The sequence below is a fragment of the Leuciscus leuciscus genome (genome assembly GCF_965113295.1).
Source record: "Leuciscus leuciscus genome assembly, chromosome: 7".
Classification (NCBI taxonomy): domain Eukaryota; kingdom Metazoa; phylum Chordata; class Actinopteri; order Cypriniformes; family Leuciscidae; genus Leuciscus; species Leuciscus leuciscus.
In genome coordinates, this window is record NC_138731.1 from 42,673,643 (window position 1) to 42,701,618 (window position 27,976).

General features: G+C 40.1%; 1 protein-coding gene across 2 annotated transcripts; it reads right to left on the minus strand.

The window, feature by feature from the left end:
- Nucleotides 1-19,734, minus strand: tbr1b (T-box brain transcription factor 1b). 2 transcript variants are annotated; one of them, XM_082174692.1, is made up of 11 exons: nt 18,769-19,734; nt 18,346-18,409; nt 15,797-15,936; nt 8,501-8,587; nt 6,591-6,686; nt 4,737-5,314; nt 4,028-4,182; nt 3,668-3,789; nt 3,038-3,196; nt 2,889-2,950; nt 1-1,934 (listed from the first exon to the last, which is right to left on the minus strand). In XM_082174692.1, exons 4-11 carry the CDS (start codon nt 8,504-8,506, stop codon nt 1,085-1,087), a joined length of 2,028 nt encoding a protein of 675 aa, XP_082030818.1. In that variant the 5' UTR covers nt 8,507-8,587; nt 15,797-15,936; nt 18,346-18,409; nt 18,769-19,734; the 3' UTR covers nt 1-1,084. The 2 variants fall into 2 exon arrangements, with proteins under 2 accessions (XP_082030818.1, XP_082030817.1); XM_082174691.1 differs by lacking the exons at nt 8,501-8,587; nt 15,797-15,936; nt 18,346-18,409; nt 18,769-19,734 and having other exon boundaries at nt 4,737-6,686.
- Between the last annotated feature and the right edge of the window lie 8,242 nt (nt 19,735-27,976).

Consider the following 27,976-nt stretch of genomic DNA (forward strand, 5'->3'; position numbering starts at 1 on the left):
TTTGCTTATTTGTCGCATTGCATGACTACATTTTATTATGAAAATGCATCGCACAGGCAACAAAATTCACATTGTGACTGGCATTATCATTATATATACTGCTCTAAGACAGGTAGAGGAAAATAGAACAGAAATATTTGGTTTTGAAATCAGCTTAGTTGGAATCCTGTGTATTTCACCCGGGTTTCACATTCTGTCATATTTATTGCAATTAAGCACACCACAATTACATTACCTTTACACATTAGCAGGCCTAACTCGCGTATTTTCTCATGAGAAAACAGCCCATGAAATACAAATGAAAATGTCTGGGTTAGTTCAGTTCTAATACGTGAAGTGATAGTCTATATTTTTGACTCTACAAAAAAGGTAATGGGATTTACGCTGGTGCAGTTAAAAACATACGTTCTGATAACTTTACAACAACATTCACAAAATGAAACTACGGACTATGATATTTACGAACAGACGACGCGACTCTAAAAAGCAACATCAATATAAGCTCACATAAAAAACGACCTTTGAAAGACACGTGTCCGCCATATTTGTTTCCTGTCAGAGGAACTCTTTTTGGCGGGCTCTTCAACTGGTAAGCATACTTCCAATTCAGTCAGATCCATCGTTTCTGTCATAACCGGGAACCTACATAAGTTGTGTTCTTATTTTTTCCAAACATCAAAATATTTAATATATGTAGCTATTCGAAGGAACGAACAGTTCTAAGTACATTAAACATATAGGCTAAACCTAATCCGGTTTTCTATATTGTACATCAACGTTCAACGAGAAAAATCACAAATGGATAGATAAATACAGTTATGTACATTACTTTCATACTTACAATAGGTTTGACAGTTAGAACCTTAAAATGTCATTTGGAAACGAAAACATCTCAAGCTTTCGTGTCAAAGTTTTTTTTCCGTTAAAAACGCGACGCGATTGATGGCGTCATTGGAACGAGGCGACCGAGATCGGCCGGATATATGAATAAATAAACAAATAAATAAATAAGCACATAAATAGATTGTAAGTCACTTGTGAATCCTTATGAACACACGAGCCATGCATTAGTTGTTCCGAGTTTCTAACTGTGGGGGTAAAAGCTGTAGTAGCCGATGTCCTTGGAGCAGTTTTTCTCGCATTCCCTCGGCGTCAACATTTCAGATTTTAATGGAGACGATGTCTCTGAAACCGGCGTGGCAGATGGCGAAATCCTCCTCCGCTTGGCTTGCTCAAAAATCCCAGAATCGCTCGAATCGATCGACTTAATTGAGGACGGGGTTTCTATCCAGCTGGATTCGGACAGGTCTTTGGGTTTGGACTCATCCGCCCCGCCTAGCGGTGACCTCTCGGGCGCGATGGCGTCTCCGTCGTCGAGGCCAGGGACCAGGTAACTGGAGGAGCTCGTTCTGCTCCCTACGGAGTTGGACGGCCAGCACGACAGGACAGAGCTGGACTTGCTGCAATATTGCGGTGGTGTGCGGGTGCCCCACCCCGGCGGCTCGCCGTAATACCCCAGGGGTCTGTTGGAGCACCCGGCCCCGGGCAGGGGCAGCGCTTTAACTCCGGCAGCTGCGTACGACAGAAGGGTGGCCGCGTTACCGGCGAAATCAGCAGCCGCGGCAGCATCGTATGCCGAGGCGGCAAAGTCCAGTCGGTTGTTGGCAGGGGTGACAAACCATCGCTGCGGGGAGGCCACCGTGGTGTCCTCGGTTTGTTGCGGGGAGAGCAAGCTGTTACTAAGTGGGACGCTGCGGTCCGTGCCAGGAGCGCCTCCGACGCCAGGGTGAAAGCGGGACTTGGCATACGAGCTGACAAATTGGTCCTGCAGGAAAGAACCAGTCATGGCATATCTTGCGCCAGGCATGATCTGAGAGCGTGGAGAGTCACCCGGGGACGGCGTCAACCGATCGATGTCGCACCCTGTGTAGACACTGGAGAAAGATGATGGACAAACACGTTAATGTTGCATATGAGATGCGTAGCTAACCGTAAATAAAGCGTTGCGAATGTGCAAACGATGCTGCTCACATATCAATTTTCCATTCTGTGCGTAATTGCGCAAATTAACAATCAAGCACTGCTCACGGACAATCAAAATGCACATTGCACTAATAGGCTACACTTTAAAAATGCTGGATTGTTTCAACCCATGTTTGTCTCAAATGGATAAAACCAACTGTTGGGTTTAAAGTTCATTTAAAATGGTTACCAAGGGTTAGAAATTGAAATTTGTTGATTTCTTTTTTTCTTTTTTGGGTCAAATATGGAAGAAAAACAACCGTTGGGTTTAAAGTTTCAATCATAATTTTTTTTAAACCAACGGTTGGATTTGTCCTTATTTGACCCAAATATGGGTTGAAACAACCCAGCATTTTTTAGAGTGATAGTTTATAAATATTACAATTAGTAAAATAACTTAAATGTGTTTCTGTTTAGATGCTGTGAATGGAAATTAAGATATATTTGTCTTGAGATTAGCCAAGCCAAATAAGAAACGCACACATCTGATTAATACATCGGCCAATGGGAATTCAGAGTCAATAAAACCTTTCTTTGTGATTTGACTGACACTTTAAATAAAAAAAGTACTCTTATCCACATGCACAGATTAAAATTAAAATAACTCCTACTTTTGCTATAATATTCACATGCCACATATGAGCACTTGTTATTGCTCTGTCGTCTTTAAGTCTGAGAAATAGAAATGCGCATGCACAAATACAGGATATGGTTTGGTTAAGCCCAGGCTAAAGCAAAAAATATGTTTTTACTTAATGTGCATCTAAATTAATTTATTTCAATCAATAATATTTCATATAATTAACCCTGACTACATAGAAAGTGTCAGACCATGCATTTACACAAGAAAAAAAAATTAAACTTACGTGTCATAATTGTCACGGAATCCTTTTGCAAATGGATTGTGGTCGATTTTTAGCTGCGTGATCTGCAATCAACAACAAAAAATTACACACTTTAAAACTCTCCCATAAGTCCATCGATTTTTTTTTAGAAATCCATTTTCTTTTCTTACATCAGTATTTTGATACGCGGTGACGGCGATAAACTGCGTCTCCGGGAAAGTGAAGGTCTGCACCCGGCCGGGTTGGCTCGTGTCCTCGGTTCCGTCCTCGTTCACCTGCACCACATGCAGTCGAGGCTGGTATTTATGCAGAGACTGCAGGACCACCATCTGCAGGAATTCAAGCGAAAAAACGACAGTCAGAGAGCATCTCCTCACGCGTCTTTACGCACGCGTAGTTCCAACATTGAACTAATTTAGCTAAATTCTACTAAATGTTTTATCAGCTCATTTGTAAATTATCTGGTTTATTTATTTATCTTTTAAATACAATTTTGTTATGGCTAGGACAAATGGGCATGGCTACATCGAACGTATATGTTAATGTAGCATATTTTCATAATTTCAAAAATGTTCAGTAAAATGATCTTACCACAAAAGATATATATTTCCAAAAATATTAATAAACCTAACGAAACTCATTTTGAGGATCTGCTTGTAAAATGCTATCCAATATAATTTAATATTCTCTACACACAGAAATGCACAACATTATTTATATTCATAAAGCAGTCTGAATGCATGACACAGTAGTGGAATTAAAAATAATGAAATAAACAAATCTAACGATCAATAACTGACCTGTCCCGTGTTGTTAGTTGCTCCTTTATTGTTGGTTAGTTTGAGTTTTCCAAAGGATATCTCTTGACGCATCCAGTGCGCACCGGTGTTTGGCGAATCCGGGTGCATGTACACTCTGTTTCCTGTTCACAAATATCATGATTGGAATGTCAGTGCTGAGGTAGCACAACATAAATAATAATACTAGTAATAATAATAATATATAAACTCCTCTGCGTCTTATTCAAATCGACGGTATTTAAACAGTTATATAATAGGCGTATAATAATAATCATAATAATAAAAATAATAATGCAAACATTGTTGCTTTATTATTATAAATTAAACTAAATAAATTGGGGGGAGGCATACTTTGTTTACCTGTTACATTCGTGTCCGCTTTGCCGCACGGGACCCATTTTCCTCCTTGAAAGCGCCAGTGATTCGGATCCGCAAGAATCACGTCCACAAAGATGTTGTAATGCGCCGTTGGATCAAGACCAGATATATTGAAACTCAAAAACGGGAACATACGCCTGGGGGTATATAAAATTTCAAGTTTCAATGCATAATTCTGTAGTAGCCTACATGTAGCCAAACCAACGTTTGCAATCTTTAAAAAAAAAATGTTATTATATATATATATATATGAACTTTGGATTAAAGAAAAAAAAAATCGAAAAGGATTAGTACAAAAATGTAAATATCTTTGAAAACCAAATCGAAAACCAAATGCTTTCGATAAAGGCAAAGGATATAGCCTGAATAATAAATGGGTTTAAATGTTTGGAAAACAAATCCAAAGAATAGGAATATATACAAATAATGCTTAGCAATAGGCTGAAAATAAAGAATAGGTTGACCTAAATCAATGGATTTTGGTTTTTGGATAATGCAGACTAAAAGAAAAGAAAAAAGCTTAAAGATTTTTCGGAATGAAAAAACAAAACAAATGCTGTGATCCATGTAATTTTCCCACGATTCATTACCTTAATTTGTTATATAGATATTTGCGAAAACGAAAACATCAGTGTGCGGAAAATATAGCGTCTAGAACGGACAGTAATCCCCGTAATTGCAAAACACCTACCGCCCCTGCTTGGTAATAATCATCTCCGTTTGATGCCTGTGAAATTTAAGCCACAGGGCCCTGTTGCAGAGGTAAACCTGCGCTTTACCGGGCACAAGCCCGGCCTGAGCGGAGGAAAACTGGTAGAAAGCCGTGCCTTGGTACGCGTGTCCGTACTGTTGCGCGTACGGATAGCCCGCGGTCGGATAGCCTTGCGGAGAAGAGTTGCTCAAGAGACTGTTGTAGGCTCCGTTCGTGATGACCGGGTGGTGCGCCATGTAGCGGCTCGGGCTGCCGATGGAAAACGCCGGGTGCGTCGGTCCATGCTGACTCGGGTAGGGAAACATGCTGGTGGGACTCGGCTGAACTTGACTGGACTGAGACAGGAGATACCTTTCTCCTGCAGATCCATCGAAAGTGTGACGACTGTCGGCGACTCCGTCAAGATCAGGAGAGAGTTTGCCTCGCTGGACGTCCCCCGATGAGTCCTTCGAGTCGGAGAAATTGTCTGCCTCTGACTGATTCGTCATCCCAGCGGAGTTTTTTTTCAGAGGTGAACTTCTCTCCAGGTTGTCGCCGACAGATATAATAGGGTAGTCCTGCAAGGCGAACTCAGATGCGTGTGAGTTTGGGTAGCCACTGCCCACAATCATACATTTCTTGGAGCGCGCGAGAGCTGGCGAGATGCAACGCTCGAGCTGCATTGCTCGATGACAAATAGCAATTAACGCGAGCGCGAGAGAAAACTAACGCCTTCCTGCGGCTCGAGCTACTTTGTGCAAGACAGCAAATTAGCCAATTGACACTAGCCTGCAATCAGGAAAGGCTTTGCTTTTCAGTCCTCGGTCTGCATGCTTAATGAATCAACTTTTGCTATTGGTTAACACGTGACGGTAATTTAATTAGACAGAACTTAATTAGTGTAATCAAGGAGGCTTACACGCCACAGTGTATTCACTTCTGCTGGTCATCCATGTTTGTATACTGTAGTCTGTGAAAATTGAGGCTCGTGTGAATCTTCAGTAGCCCACTAAGTAGTGCAAATAAACCCTATTGTCTTCCATTCGAGGTCATTGTGTGCTGAATATATTTCTATGCGGCAGAAGTCACTCGGTTTACCACGAAAACTTCATTATTTATTATTTAAAACGCTTGAAATGACACGCCTCGCGCCCTATCTAAAATGTTTGCGTTATAGCGTGAAATATTGGCTTCTCTTGAAGATCTGTTTACTGGTCCCAAGGCATATAAATATTTTATATGAGTGGACTACTCCAAGTTATGCATTCAACGCTTCAAAACATGCCTGAAACAATCAAATCAGGCATGAGTCAATCCAGCCGACCACATTTTAAAAACAAAAAAATGCATTGTTTGTCGAAATGTGTTTTTATAATAGGCTATATCTTGAAAGGATTTGTAATTTTAATAATAATAAAAAAATAAAAAATTTAAACAGGCAAGGTCTAATTCGCATCTTATAGGCTAAATAACACTAAAAGGCATGCAAATTGAATCTGGATAATATTACAATTATCCAATGCATTCTAATGCAATGCGCGTAAAGAAAACGTCTTTATTCGAGGGGGAATAATGCATTGCAGAGTTAGTAATAGGGGAAATGATTTTGCGATCGTTTATTGTAGGCTATTTTAGTCATTGCACGTTTTTCAAACAAGCGACGGCTACTCGCGTGTATTTGTTATTCTCATAAATCAAATATCGTTTTACAGTTAGTTTTCGAAGTTTTTCCTAATCACCCCTCGCTCGTGCTTGTTCTAGAGTAACACGCCGCATGTCAACATCTGAAATAAGAGTCACATCGACCTCTCCATCACCAGCCTGCAATAGGCTCTTCTTATCAGTTCATCTCACCTGTCTCACTGCCACAACTGCCTCTCCACACGACCGATTAGAAAACACCGCTGAAGTCTTTGATGAGTGTCTGAGAAACTCTCGCATGGTCTGGCCCTTTAAATAAGGGGGAAGCACACTTAACATTGCGGTGTCATGTTCGAAACTTTATTAGAACGGATTATAAATATATATATAATATATATATATATATATATATATATATATATATATATATATATATATATATATATATATATATATACACACACACACAAAATTATTAATTAAAAATAATTAGTGGTTCTCAACTAAGTTTGATTTAAAAAAAAAATCAAACACTGAAATTGATTAATACTACCTCGAACTGCACTAGCCCAACAATCTGATATAGACTGAATAAGAAAACTGACTATTTTGTGAATGCATAACACTATAAGTGTGATTTAACAGCATAACACATAGAATCAAACACTGGGCCAAATATTGTTTTAGTATTAGCCGTATTACCAAGTGACAGATGAATTAGCGCCAAAATACCAGTTTGATTGGGTGACATAAACAACAAAAGAAATGGGAAATATTTTCTTCTCTCTTAGAAAGGCTGATAAGACTATTCATTTTGCCATCCTAACTAGCACTTTATTTCACAGTTGTGTTCCCCATGTACATATGTACATATTATAGTAATAATAATAAATGATAGTACTTATTATACAATAACTTGGTAATAACTAAATCTGAACCTAACCTTAACCCATGTAGTTACCTTATATTACCCAGTACTTTCTTTGGTAAGTACACTGTAAGTACATGTACTGTTAAATAAAGTGCAACCCACAATTCTATGCTTAGTGTTTGCATTAAGCATGTTTTTTCCCTGCTGTTGCAACCCACTACCTTCTTCTGTTTAGGGGTCTAGAAATATTCAATGATTAAGTATTAAATATGATGAAGTGTGGGTGTGTGGGTGCATATATATATATATATATATATATATTGTTTTTTTCTCCAGCATATCTGCATATACAGTACATACATAAAACATGATTTATAGAGAGAGTGTGTATTTTAGATATTGCGATAATCTTAGCTTGCATATGATATTTAGCCACACAGTTGAGACCTCAGCACACCTCATAATGTCCCAACTGATTCGCAAGCCAAAGAAAACGTGTGTTTATGGGTGCAAACAGCTCCTGTGTTCTGGAAAGGGATGCAGGCAGAGGTGAGTTGTTGTGAGTCCTAATGAAGAGGCTTCCATCTCTGAGGCTAACAAGAAGGGTCATTATAACAGGGCAATGGGGTCCAGTAATCTATTCTCCTGAAACATGCATGCACGGGCTTGCCTGAAGCCTACCAGCAGGGCGAGCGGCCATCTTCTCATCCTCATTACCGGATTATTTGCCTTTCCTCCCTTTCTCCTCTCTTTAATAGGCTGCCGACAGGCTTTGCTCCAAGGCCTTATTGTTGAATTAACCGTGTGTGCGCCAACCCGAGGAGTTTGTTTTTCTCCCCCTATACTTGTTTTTTCTGCTCTCCTTTTGTTGTGTATTAGCCCCCTGTACTTTGCACTTATTAGCGCAGTCAGTGGCCACAATCGCCGAGGGGCCGCCGTGATTAGGAACGGTAAGACCAGCCGCTCCCTCAGGGAGTCATTGTGTTGGATGGAGAGCTTTTCCATCATCAGGTGGGTACAAACACTGCGCTGACCCACGCCAGCAGCTGCTGTGTTTGCGTCGCCTCTCTAACTAATTTCACTAAATGTTTTCCCATTATAATGGATTTTACACTGAACTGACTTTAGCTGAACAATGACGCTTTACATCAGAAGATTGCATCATTGATTACTGTTTGAAACTATCTGTATTGTATAAAGCGCTGTATAAATGAAGGTGATGATATTGAAAGCACCTCTAATAAAGCCTCACCTGCATGTGTAACAGCTTGTGTGGACGACATCAACCTGGAGGTCAGACCGCAGATTCTTCATTAGTCGTGCAATGCCAACAACAAGCCTAGATGAACAAGACAAACATCAGATTGGGACGGAACATTTATTACCCGAAAAATCACATTTTAAAGTTCTCGCAGATTCTCCACTATGGCATTCATTAGTTATGCAAAGCCAACAACCGCCTAGATGTGCAAGCCAAACATCAGATTGAAAGACAATGCATCTGATGCAACCCAAGGATGAAATATTAATACCTGAAAATCACATAATATGAAAGTTTTTGAAGGTTGGTTAAGGACCACACAAATCAAGAAGTCCTGTCGTTAAAGAACACCTGCGAAAACAGCTTGTATAAATGACATCAACCTGGAGGTCGGACCGCTGATTCTTCATTAGTCGTGCAAAGCCAACAACTGCCTAGATGAAGAAGCCAAACAGCAGTGCATCTGATGTGACCTATGGATGAAATATTATTATCTAAAAATGAATTCCTGTATCTGAAACGGTAGAGCGGCACCAAGGTCATGGGTTCGACTCCCAGGGCATGCATGAACTGATAAACTTTACACCTTAAATGCAAGTCGATTCGGATAAAAGTGTCTAAAATATATAAATGTTAAAAAAAATTGGGTTACACTTTATTTTACAGTGTCCTTGTTACATACTGTATGTTACATGTACTTACCAAAGTAATAACAGTAAATTATGCATAATTACATGCAACTAAACCTCAACCAAATCCTAATCCTACCCCTAACCCTATAGTAAGTACATGTAGTTGCTTAATATTACTCAGTACTTAAATATATAATTACACTGTAACAATAACACCTTAAAATAAAGTGTAACCAAAAATTGCATATTAAAGTTTTCAGAGGTTGGTTAAGGTCCACACAAAATCAAGAAGCCCTGTCGCTAAGGAACACCTGCGAAAACAGCTTGTATAAATGACATCAACCTGGAGGTCGGACCGCTGATTCTTCATTAGTCGTGCAAAGCCAACAACTGCCTAGATGAAGAAGCCAAACAGCAGATTTTATAACGCAATGCATCCGATGTGATCTAAATCAAATCAATGCCATGGGTGAAATATTATTACCTAACAATTAATTAGACAAATTAATGCATTCCCGTATCTGAAACGGAAGAGCAGCACCAAGGTCATGGGTTCGATTCCTAGGGCATGCATGAACTGATAAACTGTACACTTTAAATGCAAGTCGATTTGGATTAAAGTCTCAAATATATAAATGTAAAAAAAAATAAAAAAATTGCACATTAAAATTTTCAGAGGTTGGTTAAGGACCGAACACATCAAGAGGTCCTGTCGCTAAGGAACGTGTTTGCCAGCCAGGTCTAATCTAATCACTGTCAATGACAGATCGAGGCAGCTTCTGTAAGTGAGCACTAGTCTGGGGACTTTACCTAATGCCCGGCACTGTCACATCAATGATGTGGTCACCGCACAGCAAATGACAACGAAATTATTGCCAGCCTGGATACGGGGACAAGGGAAGGCCGTCCCACTACAGTCAGAAGAGATTGCTTTCTGTGGTGAATATATGAGGAAGGCGCGCGAGCTGATGGACAACAGAGTAAACACGGCGAGAGGCCGAGGTTATTTGCGATTCATGACAGGTAGTGGCTTACATTACAGTGTCACTAAAAATTTCATGGGAATGCATTTAAGATGGCCTTTGAGTTATTTATAAGTTGTTTGCCAGATGCCAGATGAAATTCATACGAAGAAGTCAAGCCGAAATATGACGTCTTTCTTTGTCGAATTGGGAGAGTATTCAGAGAGGGCTCGTTCTAATCAACGCCTCGGCTCTCTAATAGGGGCGGGCTGTATTGTTTGATGCTGACATAACCACTGACCGCCCCGGTCCCCCGCGGTTGCAGCTGAGGCCTGTCACAAAGCATCAGGCAGCTCTTTGGAAAAGAAAGACGGCTGGTGTGCTGGCGTGGGCTGTGGACAGTTGTGGCTTTTAAACCCTTATTAGCCTCTGTGCAGACGACTCCGGGCCCATGTCGTCCCCTGAGATGCACTCCCACACCTCTCATTATTGATGTCCTTTTAGGTCTCTCCTGCTCAGGTGTCACCGATGTTCTCCTTGTCAGCCTAGTAAAGGAGCCAGATTTACCTGCATATACGTGCTGACCCTCTAAATACGCTTTCTCTCTTGAAACGATGCCTGACATTTCAGGTGCCCACATCGGCGTATGGACCAATTATCTGTGCCCTCGTTTCATGGTTGACTCAAGTCAGTCTACGATATTATTATTATTCTATTATTTTACGAGTTTTGCCACGCATTGCTTAAGTTTTTAAGAGGTGTTAATTGAAGATATGCACCTAATAAAAGTAAACCAATAAAAGTTATTTTATGCAAAGGTGAATTGGAGAGAGTAAATTAGAGCAATTTATTGGCTTTATTTTCCACACCTGACACCACAAAAGCAAGGCTAATGAGGACGCTGGCCTTTCAGGTAGGAAAGGGTCTGTTTGGTTCACTTTACGCCAGTATAGCTTTGCTGAACTTGAACCTGGTCTAATTATGGTGTCCGTTATAATCAGCAATAACAGACCAATGGACACCCAATTAATTAGCATTTTAATTAAGAATTCTAATAAAATACACCTATAAAGAAATACCTGTTACTTCCAGCATTGGCTTGTTCTACTTTTAGCTTCCCTGTGCAATCGCTCCAGAAGTGATGAACTATAAAGAAGAACAGAACAATGACCTCCCTGACTTTTCCCAGCTGCAAACATCTCAGGTAATGACTTTTTTACATGAATAATCTTCTGTATGCATTTACTCTATTTTAATAGTGAATAGATTACACCCTGGCTCTGTCCTATAGTGAGCACCTAAATAGGCAGCATTTTAAGGCATCGTGCTTCCAGCACATGCCAATAAATATTTTGTTTAATCTGTGTTTTACTTGTTTAAACATCTTTAAAACAAGAAAGATTTACTAAAACAAGAAAATGTTGACTTGTTCTCTTAAATATCTTTTTTTAAATTTCATATTCCATTGGCAATGTTTTTTTTTTCTTGTTTTAAACATAAACCTCACTTAAATGTTGTTAGTTTCTTACTTAAAATCAAGACAAAAATATCACACACAAAAAAATTAATAAAAAAATACTGATTAAAAGATTTTTAAAACCAAACAGCGGATTGGTTTCTATCAGGTCTGTCCTCTCTCTTCTAGGGAATTAAAAAGTAAAATAAAAAATCTAATCAAATTAAAAGCACTGTACTCTGATATATAAATGCTATATATTTATATAGTTGTAACGATGCATGCATGGAAGCTGAAGACAGAAGAGTCAAGTTTTCACAAAACACTTATAAGTTTAATTCTTACTCAAAAAGCAAGCAAACAGGCAGTGCAAACACATCTCAACATAGGAGTGAAGGCAAGGATGAGGCTTAAATAACAAACTGAAACGAGCTAATAAATGACACACAGCTGAAACTAATGAACTAATAATGACGGTAACCATGGAAACTGAACAAAGGCGGGAAACTGAACAAAGGAACATGTGAAACTCAGACATGAACAAAACAGGGAAACGGATCAAAAACAAACATAACCCTGACAATAGTGTCTTTTTCAACTTTTGTGTTATGTATTTTACTCTGTATCTGTAGAGAGATTAATAATGCATATGGTATTTTTCTGCAAGAACATTTTCTGTTAAGTTTACAGGCATTTCCTTTAAAGTTGTGATAGTCTTTTTTTCTTCCCTATTGTGAAGTATATCAGAGTCTGAGTAAAATGGCTTCTCAAACAAGAACAAATGTAGGGCGGGGCTTGACTTTATTCTGTGGGGAATTAATTGGATGGGTGTGGTTTGCTATTGGTGGATCTCATGTGAGTGACAGGTTGACCCGCCCTCATCATTAGAGAAGAGAAGAGACTTCGCTGAAAGAGGGAAGGGGAAGTTATTTTGATTAAAGATTACGAGGACACATGAAAATAATAAGCACGGATAAATCATTAATAATAAATACTGCAATATTTATATTCCATATCAATATTTCTGCATATAACCATATTTTCGCAGGCTTTTCATAAGAATGTATTGTTTATTCGATTATTACGTCATTAGCTTAGCATCATGTTAATGCCAATCTACTGAAATAAATTGCTATTGGTGTCTCTAATGTGCTTCATGTGAGGAGTTGCAACAACTCACTTTTTCAGAACAGAGTTCACATTGTAAAATTTCATAAATGTTAATTTCATTTTTACAATGAAGTGATTGGCCAGTTTAGCATGATGACCCAACTCAAACGTGACTGCTGTTGGCCAGATCAGCGGTTTGATATCACTGTTCAGGCGATGCGAAGCTAAATCTCTGATGTGTAATACAGGGCTAAACGAAGGTGAAGATATAATATCACACACTGAAGAAAAGGCCTAATGTCCCAACTAAAACCGACTTTTATCACCTGCAACTGACCTGTTATCAGCCGCTCAGTGTGTCGCTAGTCCCTTGAAATATTTATTAGGCCGTATGACCCAGGAAGTGCAACGGGGGTTTGTGAGCATTTTGTTGTTGATGCTGCCGAGCGCTGTCAGACGTCTACAAGTGAAGAACATCAGCCACTGTCCTCTGCAAGCCCCAAGTCATGAAAGATTCAGAGCAGGGATACTTTTTAAGCCATTTCTGATGAAAAGCTCGGAAAAATGAAACTGACTTATGCCAAATGAATATCACTGAGTCGCTGTGATTGTGGCCTTTGATGTTTGTGGGGTCGAAATTATTTATAAAACATCAATTTTAGCTTAAGACTAGCGATGGCTCGAAGCGGGTGCATTTTTCATCAGCCTCCTTAGAGGATTTCAACATATTTGCCCAGACCCTAAACGATAGAAAAACCTTTCTAGCCTCTGTGCTGTGCTGATTTTTCCCAGCAAGAAACAGATCCCTATATATATATATATATAGTTTTAGCTGTCCTGAGCAGTGCAGGTTTTGATTTTCGGTTGTCAGAACTGCACATAATATAAAAAATGTGTGGCTAAACATGTTAACGAAACTTAACAATAAATGGCTGGCAAAGATTATACATTTGCACAATTCCAGTTCAATATACATTATGCATACAATAGCATTGTCGCATCACAAAAAACACACACTGAAAACCCCATTGGAAAGCACCAAGTTGAAAGAATCTTAGACACTTGGGCCAAAAACATAGGTACGCAAATGTAGACGCAAATGTTTAGCCAAAGCATTACAAGCATGCAATCTTTGTTGTACAAGCTTCATGTGCATTCTTGCATTACTGTAGTTTGCACCAAGCTTCAGTGCTCAAATGCATGATGCATAATCCTTTAAATGTCTGTGTTATTATTTAAGCATGCTTTTTAACGAACTAGATTAAAATTCAAACTGTTGCTCTGAAAGAGAAAATTGACAGTACAAGAAGACAACTTGGGCTAATGGCAATGGCGAGAATGCAATGTTTACTTCAAACGGTGTGACATATTTCAGAAATGCAACAATGCACAGAATCAAGACTGCGTATCTACTTCAAATACTTGCTTAAAGCATGTTTTGATGTAAAGAAAACAATGGAATAATAAAACAAACCAAAGTGAAAATTCAAAAATGGTGCATGCATTAATCATATAGATCAATCATGGCTCGATGTGCAATATTTAAATGCAATGACACCTTTCTGAAGCAAACAAATAGTCATGATCCGTGCACCTGTCAAAACTAATCTTGAGCAGTTTTCGCAATCATGGGATTAGTGTATAGGACATTCGAAATCCTCTGCAATGCACAAAATCAAGTCTGTGTAACGAGTTTAAATAAAGCATAAAGCATGTTTAGATTCAAACAAACCAACGCTAAAATTCTAAAACGGTTCGTGCATCAATCAAATACATATATAGCATAAATATATGAGTAAACGTCTGGATGTGCAATATTCAAATGCAACGACACCTCTCTGAAACAAACAAACAGTCTCGATCTGTGCACCTGTCAAAACCCATATTGAGCAATTTTCACAATAGCAATCATGGCATTAGTGTAGTACATTCGAAATCCTCTATAACACCAGAAGAAAAGCTGTGTCCTTGCGCTCGGTCTATAAAAATGAACCCTTAGCCAATTTCTGTGAGCTGGGTAGTACGCCTGCCTCCTCCTCCCCGTGGCAAAGTGAAATGGAATTGCCTCTCACATTCAAAGACAGCTCAGTGGAGGTGATAATAGAGCTACTCCCTGCTGTCTACAGCCAGGAAATAGGAAAGTGGCATATGGGGCCAGGAACCAAACAGAACAGGAGATACAGCCTGGCAAGGAGGAGGGAGGGGGGGCAGAAGGAAAGGTTAATGATCATTCCAGAATTCTAGTGGGAGAAAGTCTTCTTGAAGTTGAGAGAGTGGGGGAAGGGGAAGGAAGAATCGAGTGCTTCTTTCAGAGACTTACCTTCAAACAAACACTCGTCAAATTGGACGCCACTTCCGCTCCGGCCAACCGAACGCCATACGTGGACGCCGTGATGATTATTTTGCATATAATTGCTTTGATGATGCATTTTGTCCACATTAAGACAAATAGCTTCAGTAAGTTGAACAAGCATGCAATTAGTGCTCAACTAGTGGCACCAAGCGGAATTGCAGTATGTTTAGGTTTATTTGAGCAATCTGACATTAGCCGAACATTATTACAGTATGTTTGGCTATACTACATGCACATATGGAGCAAATGCACACATGCATGTTTACGCATATTTACATGTATGCATTTGCAAGAATGCATTGCATTCAGGGTGTATACTTGATCATTTCATACATTTCCTGCTAATCGAACCCATGAGCTTGGCATGCTGTGTAACCTTGCAACTACATCAAATACTGAAGAATGCATTGCAACAAGTTCAAATACAAACACACACTCGACAAATTGGATTCAACTTCCGCTCTGGCGACCGAACGCCATATGAGGAGTCGTGATGATTATTTTGCATCCAAAAGAATAAAATTGCTCTGATGATGCATTTTGTCCACATTATTCATTTATTTTAGTGAGCATGCAATTATTGTGCCACTAGTGGCACCAAAGCGGAATTACAGTATCTTTGGGTTTATTTGAGCAATCTGACATTAGCCAAATATTACAAAATGGCTTCAAAATTTGAAACAAAGTCAACAGGCATTCAGTTTGGTGCTGCAAGTGGCATTACAATTGCAGATGAAATGTCTTTAAGCATGATATAAGGACCACAAAACTTACCTTGATCAAACTGCATTGCTTCCAGAATGATTTTGTCAGTGTCCGAAAGCGTTGTGCTCATTTGTGCATGCACATTTCCACAGGTAACAGTGCCCAGCTCTGCCTGTCAACACACAACAACACTCTGGACTCATGCCACCCTGCGAATGAGAAGACACCGACTGAGACAACTGGTATAAAGCGGGCAGACAAGGTCTGAGGTATCACAGGGGTGCGAAAAGAAAGCCCAAAACAATAGAGAGTGATTAAAGTGGCACCTAAAATGCACGAGTGCAAACGTGCAAGAGCGAGTTGAGACTGCAGAGGAAGGCAAGAGAGAGAGACAGAGAAGTCGCTTGCAGTTCCTCACCCTGTTACCACACCTTGGCCGAGGCGGTTTGTAGCCTCTCAGCACTTCAGAGCGGATAGCAGGCCTTTAAGTATCAATTAAACTAGCAGTGGGATTAGCCACCTCATCATCAGGCAATTTGCACTGCGTTGCTCCTCTGCTGTGCCTTTGTTCGCATTCATTTGAGGCTTTTTTTAATCTCTCTTCGATGACAAAGGTATTTGAAGAAGCAAATGACAACTGTTGAAGGGCACAGTTGAACTGTTGAGGTGCTTGAACAGATTAGAGTTCGCTCTGTTCCTGTTCTTAAGCACGTATATGCACGAGCACACGCATACAGACGTGCTAACACGCTAGACATGCTAAAACGCAGATAATCGATGGTGCACAAGCACGTACAAGCCCAAAAAACATGTGAGGCGAGCACATATATGCATGCAAATATGCACATAAAAGCACATGCATGTATGCATGCATTTCCATTGATGCATTTGCAAGACACTTTTACAGTATCTAAAGCGACTTGCATTGCATTCAAGCTAAATGCTTTACTAGTTCATGCATCCCTGTGAATCAAACCCATGACCGCACCATGCAATGCCACAACTAGTTTTTACAATGTAGTTTATCGTTATGTAAGAAGGAAAATAAAGTAAGTAAATGTAGATATCACTACAGGTTACATTTTTAACTTGAACAAAATATCCCTAAAAAAATCCAGTGTGTGCTTGAGCAGGGGTGGAATCGAACTCAGGTCCGTACCAAGCAATCGAACCAAGTGTGAAAACAGCCCCAAAGACTTGCATTTCAGCATGAGGCCACCTGCAGGAGCAGACACGGGTTCAGGTGACATATATGTCATAGAGACAACATTCATCTTACAGGAGCCAAATCTCACCACAACGAGTTATCACCAGAACGCAGAGGTGACATGACAGGGCCTTCAGAGGCGGATCGATCAATAACCTCCAGAGCTCGTACACTTTCCGTCTCAGCGAGATCCGAGTCTGGCAGATGTCAGTGCTGAACGGTGCTCTGAGACGCTCCAAACAGAGAACTTAAATTACGGTTATTAACACTATGTTAATCTGATTTATGCCAGTCTTTTTATTTCTCTCCAAAAGTCAGCCTATCAGTATGAATGGCAAATTAGTTATGAAGAAATACAAAAAGACACCATATAATCTTCATTCCTCTCTCTTTTTCTCATTTATCCACATTTTATGTTATTGGTAATATTTTTCTTTTAAAGATGAATGTGACAAATGTTTCTGCAACATTTTGAAAATATGTATTTTTCATTAAAAAAAGTCATTGAAACTTATATTCTAACATCACTTTAACTCATCAAAATATTTTTTATTTAAAAAGTTATATGAGATTCAACTCAATATTTTTAATCAATGTAATACAATTTCAGTTCAAATGACTTGAACAGGCAATTTTATTTTTTATTATACTCATTATACTTATACTTTATAATGACATTTTTATTGATTTGGAAAAATGGTGTCATATCAGAAATGTCATATTAAGGACATAACATCCTATCTAATTTTGATTGATCTTGACTTTTTTTTTTTTTACCCAACCCGATCTCATCTGTTATGTAACCATATTGTAATTTAACCACATTGTAAACATTTTAGAGTAAGTAGACTAATCACAATTCCAATCACAAGCATTTTCACTTTGAATGGGGAACATGTGTGTGTCAACAGGAGACTTTCAAACTTTAATCTTAGATTGTTCAGAAATGATCAAGTTTACCATCATGTTCGTATCAAAATGAAGTTTGAATCAAGCAATTTTGGGCGAATTGTTTAGAGAAATATCAATTCAGTGCTTCCACGCAAGAGTAAAAATAAATGAATGATTAAAAACTGCTCTTGCATTCCTAATACTGATGCTACTAAACAAGTCTCATGTCACTGGCTTTAGGTTTAGTATCTTTTTGGCTCCTCTATCAATATTGTCAGGCCTACCATGATGAAATCCAAGCCGTTGCTGAAATATTCAGCACTGAGGTTTTTATTTGTCCCTGCAGAGAGACAGTGTATGATTTAGTAATGCAGATGGAAGAGGCTGCCAGCACACATCTCTCTGTCTCTCTCTCTCTCTCTCTCTCTCTCTCTCTCTCTCTCTCTCTCTCTCTGTCTCTCTCTCTCTCTCTCTCTCTGTCATCATGGCTGAGGAGCTGAGATTTCTGGATGGCACTAACATAAGCCGTGTTTGATAGCTGTCCAGCGCCTGTGTGCCGTTCGGATATCTGCAATCATGCGAACCTAAAAATATAAAGCAGGCACAAACATTTTAAGATCAACTCTATTGCGTTTGTTTTGCTTGTATATATTTTATGTCAGTTGCACTTGAATGCCACTAGTATGCATGCTTCATTATTAAGTTAAAGTGTGGAATAGTTATATACCATATACTGTATTTAACATTAATGCATTTGGCAGATGCTTTTATCTAAAGTGACTTGGATCATAGACTTCATTCAAGTGCATTAATGCATACGTGAATGTTCGGCAAGAAGAAATGCAAGCACACGGTCCTGTTGTACATTCAGGCATCAGATAGAGTTTCCTCTAAATGTCTGTGCCATTAAATCAGATCATTATAAGTTGTTACTTTAACACACCTGCTCAGCAAGATACTCTTCAAACTGTTGCTCTCCCACGACAGTAGTTGTAGAAGAACTGAAAGAGAAAACTGAGCACACTTGCATTTCATTGCAGTCTGACACATTATGCACACGATAAATGGAATTGACAATGCGTTCAAAGTCATGCAAAATTCTGCATTAAAGAATTTGCTCCCTTTCAGTTAATGAGTGTAAATATGAATTAAGCTGGCCACAACTTAACTCTGGAAATTAGAGTTAAATTAATTTCTTTGAATTTTTGTTCATTTTTATTCCTTGCATTCAAATTAAAAATGCAATTCTGCATTCAGTTACCTTCGTAATTTCAAGATCTCATCTTGTAAAGAGCGTTCACGTCCTCGGAGCTCGTGATTACAACTTGTTATCTGGGGATTTTCTGAGAGCTCCTACTTGTACCACATGATGACTGACTGACTGCTGCAGATTCATTTAGGTCTTGAAAGAAATGTCTAATTTCCAGTCCGAGGACTTAAAGGGGTGGTATAATGCCCATTTCACAAGATGTAAAATAAGTCTCTGATGTCCCCAGAGTGTGTATGTGAAGTTTTAGCTCAAAATACCCCACAGATATTTTTATATAATATGTTAAAGTTGTCACTTTTTGAGGATGAGCAAAAACGCACCGTTTTTGTGTCTGTCCCTTTAAATGCAAATGAGCTGCTGCTCCCGGCACAGGGGGTGGAGCTTCAACAGTTTGTGTCCTTTTACCTCACATAGACATGCACTGAAAAACACTTTTAGCCTTTTATGTTCAAAAAGGATTCAAAAAGATGGAGAGACTCAAGAAGAAGTGACAACATGTAGACAACATTTCTGAATGGTTAGTTGATGAGTTTATGTAGCTTATGTGTAGTTATCTTCTAGTCATTGATTAGCATATTCTGTCTTGATAATCTATAAATCGTGTTCAGGGGCGGGGTTTATATAAATTTTAGGGTTGTTGATGTCACTAACCCTGGAGAAATGTCGTGTAGTCTCTACCAGCCGTTTGTTGTAGTCCTTAAAGGTGCAGTGTGTGATTTTTAGCGGCATCTAGTGGTGAGATTTGCGAATTGCAACCGGTCAATAACTCGCGTCCTTTCCTTCAAATTGCAAACTCGAATGAGAAGCTACGGTGGCCGACGTAGGATCGGAAGATGTCATCGTCTGAGTCAGCAGAGAGTAGCAAGTCAAGCAATGAGGTTTCTCTATATTATATTTTATATTAAATTATATTTACTTAATTATTCAGTAAAACCACATGTTATTGCGATTGTTATTTTTACTTGTTTATCATTGTGTTAGTCTTTTATTCACTGACTTTACCATAGCTTGTTTCCATGCTAGTTAGTATAAGATAAGAGCATCAAAGCAGCTAACTTAGGTAAGGGGAAATAGCTAAAGTTACGATGTCCGAGGCGTCGTTCAGACAGCATGTTTTTCTCCACGTTTGCCGCGTCAGGGACAACCTTATTCTGCTGCGTCTTTTTCTGCTGCTTCTCATTCAAGTTAGTGACGAAACACGCTCTGTAGTGCTCTGTTCGCTGTCGGCTACGGTAGACACATGACGTCACAGTATGTCGACCTTCAAAGAAGGGGGTGGCCGCGGTTATGTAGATATAAATGACTCATTCTAAGGTAATAAAAACATAACGGTTCATTAAGTGAGGTCTTTATACACCACTGAAAACATAGTTATGGATCTTATATTGCATTTCTGTCAATAGATCCTCAGAAATATCACACATTGCACCTTTAAAAAGGTGAATAATAATCAAATATCTCCCTTTGCTTTGAACTTTAAGCGTTTTAACTTTGCAGATGTTGTTTATGTTCAAACAGCAACATTACACACTAACTAAAGTTAGAAAAGTGAAATCATAATCAACCACCCCTTTAAACAGCTACGAGTAGAATGTCATGTGTTTTTATATAATTATGACAAAGCATGAATGCAGCATTTATGCTGAACATCACATTAACAAAAAACAGATCTCATCACATCCGCTTGTCGGAGAAAGTGTTACCGGCAGCACGAACTGACGGCGATATCTATTGACTTTTAAAGGGGACCTATTATGCACCTTTTTACAAGTTGTAATATAAGATAAGTATCAGGTGGCCCCAGAATGTGTCTGTGAATTTTCAGCTCAGAATACCTCACAGATCATTTATTATATACCATGTTGTAAATGCCCATTTTTGAAAGTAAGGAAAAACCTGTTTTCATGCATGTGTCTTTAAATGCAAATGAGCTGCTGCTTCGCCTCCTATCCAGGAGAGGGCGGAGCCTTTACAGCTCCTGCCTCTGATACTCTGCCAAAAACTAAAACATCTGTTTGGTTTTGATTATAATCTCTATCACTGCCCCGCTTACGTGACATTGCAGTTCTTCATCATCATGAAAGTTTATTATCTGCATGCATTTTAAAGCCATATTTTTAGCCATATCAGTCTAAACTTCTGATATATGGTTTTCTGAGCACACACACCCGAAGCACGCGCACAGAAAGCTGGATGTCAGACGGCGCGTCCCGTGAGTATTAAACTAAGTTCTCTTTCACATCTTATTGCGCTCAAACTGCTTTTATTTTGAGATTATTTTTATTCCTCTCTATGTAAAGCACTTTGAATTGCCATAGTGTATGAAATGTGCTATATAAATAAACTTGCCTTGCCTTAAACTGTCAAATACACACAAGATTATATCAAAATCACACAAAGTTCACATAAACACAGTCAGTTATGTTTGTGAACGTAAACAGCAGGCAAAGAAATCGCATGTGTTACGCAGCACGTTTGAGCTTCAGCAAGAACCAATGAGGTTCATTCTTGTGTTACGCAGCACGTTTGAGCTTCAGCAAGAACCAATGAGGTTCATTCTCGTGTTACGCATCACGTTTGAGCTTCAGCAAGAACCAATGAGGTTCATTCTCGTGTTACGCAGCACGTTTGAGCTTCAGCAAGAACCAATGAGGTTCATTCTCGTGTCACGCATCACGTTTGAGCTTCAGCAAGAACCAATGAGGTTCATTCTCGTGTTACGCAGCACGTTTGAGCTTCAGCAAGAACCAATGAGGTTCATTCTTGTGTTACGCAGCACGTTTGAGCTTCAGCAAGAACCAACGAGGTTCATTCTCGTGTTACGCAGCACGTTTGAGCTTCAGCAAGAACCAATAAGGTTCATTCTCGTGTTACGCATCACGTTTGAGCTTCAGCAAGAACCAATGAGGTTCATTCTCGTGTTACGCATCACGTTTGAGCTTTAGCAAGAACCAATGAGGTTCATTCTCGTGTTACGCAGCACGTTTGAGCTTCAGCAAGAACCAATGAGGTTCATTCTCGTGTTACGCATCACGTTTGAGCTTCAGCAAGAACCAATGAGGTTCATTCTCGTGTTACGCAGCACGTTTGAGCTTCAGCAAGAACCAATGAGGTTCATTCTCGTGTTACGCATCACGTTTGAGCTTCAGCAAGGACCAATGAGGTTCATTCTCGTGTTACGCAGCACGTTTGAGCTTCTGCAAGAACCAATGAGGTTCATTCTCGTGTTACACAGCACGTTTGAGCTTCAGCAAGAACCAATGAGGTTCATTCTCGTGTTACGCAACACGTTTGAGCTTCATCGAGAACCAATGAGGTTCATTCTCGTGTTACGCAGCACGTTTGAGCTTCAGCGAGAACCAATGAGGTTCATTCTCGTGTTACGCAGCACGTTTGAGCTTCAGCGAGAACCAATGAGGTTCATTCTCGTGTTACGCAACACGTTTGAGCTTCATCGAGAACCAATGAGGTTCATCTCGTGTTACGCAGCACGTTTGAGCTTCAGCGAGAACCAATGAGGTTCATTCTCGTGTTACGCAACACGTTTGAGCTTCAGCGAGAACCAATGAGGTTCATCTCGTGTTACGCAGCACGTTTGAGCTTCAGCGAGAACCAATGAGGTTCATTCTCGTGTTACGCAGCACGTTTGAGCTTCAGCGAGAACCAATGAGGTTCATTCTCGTGTTACGCAGCACGTTTAAGCTTCAGCGAGAACCAATGAGGTTCATTCTTGTGTTACGCAGCACGTTTGAGCTTCAGCGAGAACCAATGAGGTTCATCTCGTGTTACGCAGCACGTTTGAGCTTCAGCGAGAACCAATGAGGTTCATTCTCGTGTTACGCAGCACGTTTGAGCTTCAGCGAGAACCAATGAGGTTCATTCTCGTGTTACGCAGCACGTTTGAGCTTCAGCGAGAACCAATGACGTTCATTCTCGTGTTACGCAGCACGTTTGAGCTTCAGCGAGAACCAATGAGGTTCATTCTTGTGTTACGCAGCACGTTTGAGCTTCAGCAAGAACCAATGAGGTTCATTCTCGTGTTACGCATCACGTTTGAGCTTCAGCAAGAACCAATGAGGTTCATTCTCGTGTTACGCAACACGTTTGAGCTTCATCGAGAACCAATGAGGTTCATTCTCGTGTTACGCAGCACGTTTGAGCTTCAGCAAGAACCAATGAGGTTCATTCTCGTGTTACGCAGCACGTTTGAGCTTCTGCAAGAACCAATGAGGTTCATTCTCGTGTTACACAGCACGTTTGAGCTTCAGCAAGAACCAATGAGGTTCATTCTCGTGTTACGCAACACATTTGAGCTTCATCGAGAACCAATGAGGTTCATTCTCGTGTTACGCAACACGTTTGAGCTTCATCGAGAACCAATGAGGTTCATTCTCGTGTTACGCAGCACGTTTGAGCTTCAGCGAGAACCAATGAGGTTCATTCTCCTGTTACGCAGCACGTTTGAGCTTCAGCAAGAACCAATGAGGTTCATTCTCGTGTAACGCAGCACGTTTGAACTTCTGCGAGAACCAATGAGGTTCGTTCTCGTGTTACGCAGCACGTTTGAGCTTCTGCGAGAACCAATGAGGTTCATTCTCGTGTTACGCATCACGTTTGAGCTTCAGCAAGAACCAATGAGGTTCATTCTCGTGTTACGCAGCACGTTTGAGCTTCAGCAAGAACCAATGAGGTTCATTCTCCTGTTACGCAGCACGTTTGAGCTTCAGCAAGAACCAATGAGGTTCATTCTCGTGTTACGCAGCACGTTTGAACTTCTGCGAGAACCAATGAGGTTCGTTCTCGTGTTACGCAGCACGTTTGAGCTTCTGCGAGAACCAATGAGGTTCATTCTCGTGTTACGCATCACGTTTGAGCTTCAGCAAGAACCAATGAGGTTCATTCTCGTGTTACGCAGCACGTTTGAGCTTCTGCAAGAACCAATGAGGTTCATTCTCGTGTTACACAGCACGTTTGAGCTTCAGCAAGAACCAATGAGGTTCATTCTCGTGTTACGCAACACGTTTGAGCTTCATCGAGAACCAATGAGGTTCATTCTCGTGTTACGCAGCACGTTTGAGCTTCAGCGAGAACCAATGAGGTTCATTCTCGTGTTACGCAGCACGTTTGAGCTTCAGCGAGAACCAATGAGGTTCATTCTCGTGTTACGCAACACGTTTGAGCTTCATCGAGAACCAATGAGGTTCATCTCGTGTTACGCAGCACGTTTGAGCTTCAGCGAGAACCAATGAGGTTCATTCTCGTGTTACGCAACACGTTTGAGCTTCAGCGAGAACCAATGAGGTTCATCTCGTGTTACGCAGCACGTTTGAGCTTCAGCGAGAACCAATGAGGTTCATTCTCGTGTTACGCAGCACGTTTGAGCTTCAGCGAGAACCAATGAGGTTCATTCTCGTGTTACGCAGCACGTTTAAGCTTCAGCGAGAACCAATGAGGTTCATTCTTGTGTTACGCAGCACGTTTGAGCTTCAGCGAGAACCAATGAGGTTCATCTCGTGTTACGCAGCACGTTTGAGCTTCAGCGAGAACCAATGAGGTTCATTCTCGTGTTACGCAGCACGTTTGAGCTTCAGCGAGAACCAATGAGGTTCATTCTCGTGTTACGCAGCACGTTTGAGCTTCAGCGAGAACCAATGAGGTTCATTCTCGTGTTACGCAGCACGTTTGAGCTTCAGCGAGAACCAATGAGGTTCATTCTTGTGTTACGCAGCACGTTTGAGCTTCAGCAAGAACCAATGAGGTTCATTCTCGTGTTACGCATCACGTTTGAGCTTCAGCAAGAACCAATGAGGTTCATTCTCGTGTTACGCAACACGTTTGAGCTTCATCGAGAACCAATGAGGTTCATTCTCGTGTTACGCAGCACGTTTGAGCTTCTGCAAGAACCAATGAGGTTCATTCTCGTGTTACGCAGCACGTTTGAGCTTCAGCAAGAACCAATGAGGTTCATTCTCGTGTTACGCAACACGTTTGAGCTTCATCGAGAACCAATGAGGTTCATTCTCGTGTTACGCAACACGTTTGAGCTTCATCGAGAACCAATGAGGTTCATTCTCGTGTTACGCAGCACGTTTGAGCTTCAGCGAGAACCAATGAGGTTCATCTCGTGTTACGCAGCACGTTTGAGCTTCAGCGAGAACCAATGAGGTTCATTCTCGTGTTACGCAACACGTTTGAGCTTCAGCGAGAACCAATGAGGTTCATCTCGTGTTACGCAGCACATTTGAGCTTCAGCGAGAACCAATGAGGTTAATTCTCGTGTTACGCAGCACGTTTGAGCTTCAGCGAGAACCAATGAGGTTCATTCTCGTGTTACGCAGCACGTTTGAGCTTCAGCAAGAACCAATAAGGTTCATTCTCGTGTTACGCAGCACGTTTGAGCTTCAGCAAGAACCAATGAGGTTCATTCTCGTGTTACGCAGCACGTTTGAGCTTCAGCAAGAACCAATGAGGTTCATTCTCCTGTTACGCAGCACGTTTGAGCTTCAGCAAGAACCAATGAGGTTCATTCTCCTGTTACGCAGCACGTTTGAGCTTCAGCAAGAACCAATGAGGTTCATTCTCCTGTTACGCAGCACGTTTGAGCTTCAGCAAGAACCAATGAGGTTCATTCTCGTGTTACGCAGCACGTTTGAACTTCTGCAAGAACCAATGAGGTTCATTCTCGTGTTACGCAGCACGTTTGAGCTTCTGCGAGAACCAATGAGGTTCATTCTCATGTTACGCAGCACGTTTGAGCTTCAGCAAGAACCAATGAGGTTCATTCTCCTGTTACGCAGCACGTTTGAGCTTCAGCGAGAACCAATGAGGTTTATTCTCCTGTTATGCAGCACGTTTGAGCTTCAGCGAGAACCAATGAGGTTCATTCTCCTGTTACGCAGCACGTTTGAGCTTCTGTTAGAGGTTTGTTTCTCAAGCATCAAAGCAGGTTCGGTTGAGCTTGTTTGGTGATCAATGTTTATATGTGAATAAAAGCCTAAATTAAATATGTTCATCATAAAAAGCGATCGAATCACTAAAGAAAATTTGGACTAAACCTCTTAATTCATATGGATTAGTTTTACGATCTCTTTATGAACTTTTTGAAGAGTCAAAGTGGTAGTTGCGTAGCTGTCAATGGAGGGACAGAAATCTCTCAGATTTCATTAAAAAGATTTTCATTTGTCTTCCGAAGATAAACGAAAGTCTTACACGTTTGGAACGACATGAGGGTGAGTAAATAATGACAGAATTAAAATTTTTGGGTGAACTATCCCTTTAATGTATATTTTGCGCAGTATTTTTGTTGCCTGGAAATTGAACCCACAAGCTTGGCACTGCCAGCTCTGTGCTTTAGAGGAAGAGGAAAAGTGCTAATTTACATTTACAGAAATCAAAGGTCCTTAAAAAGAACTTCAAGAGAGAAATAATGGATTTCTCATTACTGCTTCTCAGCTTTAAATCCAAACTTGGCATTTATGTCTGGAGTTGTTTCATCACCACAACTAGTGAAATGAACACAACTCTCATTTCCATTCGCTCTATTGTGAACACATCCAATGAATATGACATGACCTACAGGATGCAAAGACAATAGAAGAAAAGCAGGACTCGCAGGACAACAACAGAAGCCGTCGGTGCTCAGGAGGTGTGGGGTCCCTGACGTGCAGATTAGGGTTTTGGGAGCACTTTGCAGGTTGTTGTCGCAGAAAAGCCAGCGGAGAATTGCACTAGCTCATCCCCAGATAGAGGAGTGTGTGAGCAGAGTAGGCAACACATTTGTTTTGCACTAAATTAAAAGACCTTAGAAAAAGAAAAAGTCAAATGAATTCAGTCTATATAATCAGTGTATCTGTTGCTCAAACTATTTTACTTTGCCATGAAAATATTTGAGATGCATTAACTTACCGTGTAGAATTTGCATAAGCACATATCAACACTCTTTTAGCACAGCACTCAAAACTATAAAGTGTTACTTTATGTAAAGACTATGTTCTTGTAGACATATGGTGTTTAATTTGCTAAATAAAATAAGTCAATGTTATATTTTTTTATACTTTTTTTGTAGTAATTGCTATATGAAAGCACTTGAGACTGTATTGTATGAAACACACTTGTGACACGTTAACGCAGACTTTCTTGCCATATTGCTTTATTGAGTGACCCCAACATAACCAAGCTAATTATTTGCTTTTCCATTGTTTTTGTTTTTAAACACTCCTGAGGTAAAAGTGTCACTTGCCACATTTAGGGTGTTTAGCACTAAAGTTCACCAATACAATCCCTTTATATAAATATAATAAAAGAATACAAAGTAAAGGGCTCATATCATGAGGAATAAAAATGTAATTTATCTGTTCAGATATACTTCACTGTAAACGAACTGTAGTTCCTCCCCACTGAAAAAAAGGAGAATTTGCTGCAAAGAGACTGCAAAAATGAGCCATTCTGAACATTGTGCGTGTCACTGACATCAGACAGGTGAATACATTAGCACATGTGATCACCATAACTCGAAAGATACTATTATTCCTGAAGGACTTACAATAAAAGTGAGCAGCTAAAGATTACTTCCTGATCATTTAATCTGATCTGAACAGTTTGGCCACAATTGAGCAGGTTTTAAGAATATTTTGCAATGTGATGCAGCTTTTTTCTCCTTGTAAACCCAGTGAATAATGAAAAACTGGGCGAAAAAACAACAGCTGTGGGGATTCAAATAAAATGCTAGAAAATTCAATATACAAAAAAACAACAACAACAAAAAAACAACTAATGACTCACTGAGAGTAAATTTAACCAGGGCTACTATTTTGTGAATGTAAGTGAATCATCATTGTCTGGGAGACTTTCAAGGAATATAAGGTTTCTACTAGTCAGTCAT

What these genes read in the sequence shown, in the direction of transcription:
- tbr1b (XM_082174691.1), bottom strand. Translation starts at nt 5,419, where the DNA reads ATGCAGCTCGAGCGTTGCATCTCGCCAGCTCTCGCGCGCTCCAAGAAA. An exon ending in AGCGGACACGAATGTAACAG is followed by an intron (nt 3,790 to 4,027) that starts GTAAACAAAGTA and finishes ATTTGTGAACAG; the next exon opens with GAAACAGAGTGTACATGCAC. An exon ending in CCGCGTATCAAAATACTGAT is followed by an intron (nt 2,951 to 3,037) that starts GTAAGAAAAGAA and finishes TGTTGATTGCAG; the next exon opens with ATCACGCAGCTAAAAATCGA.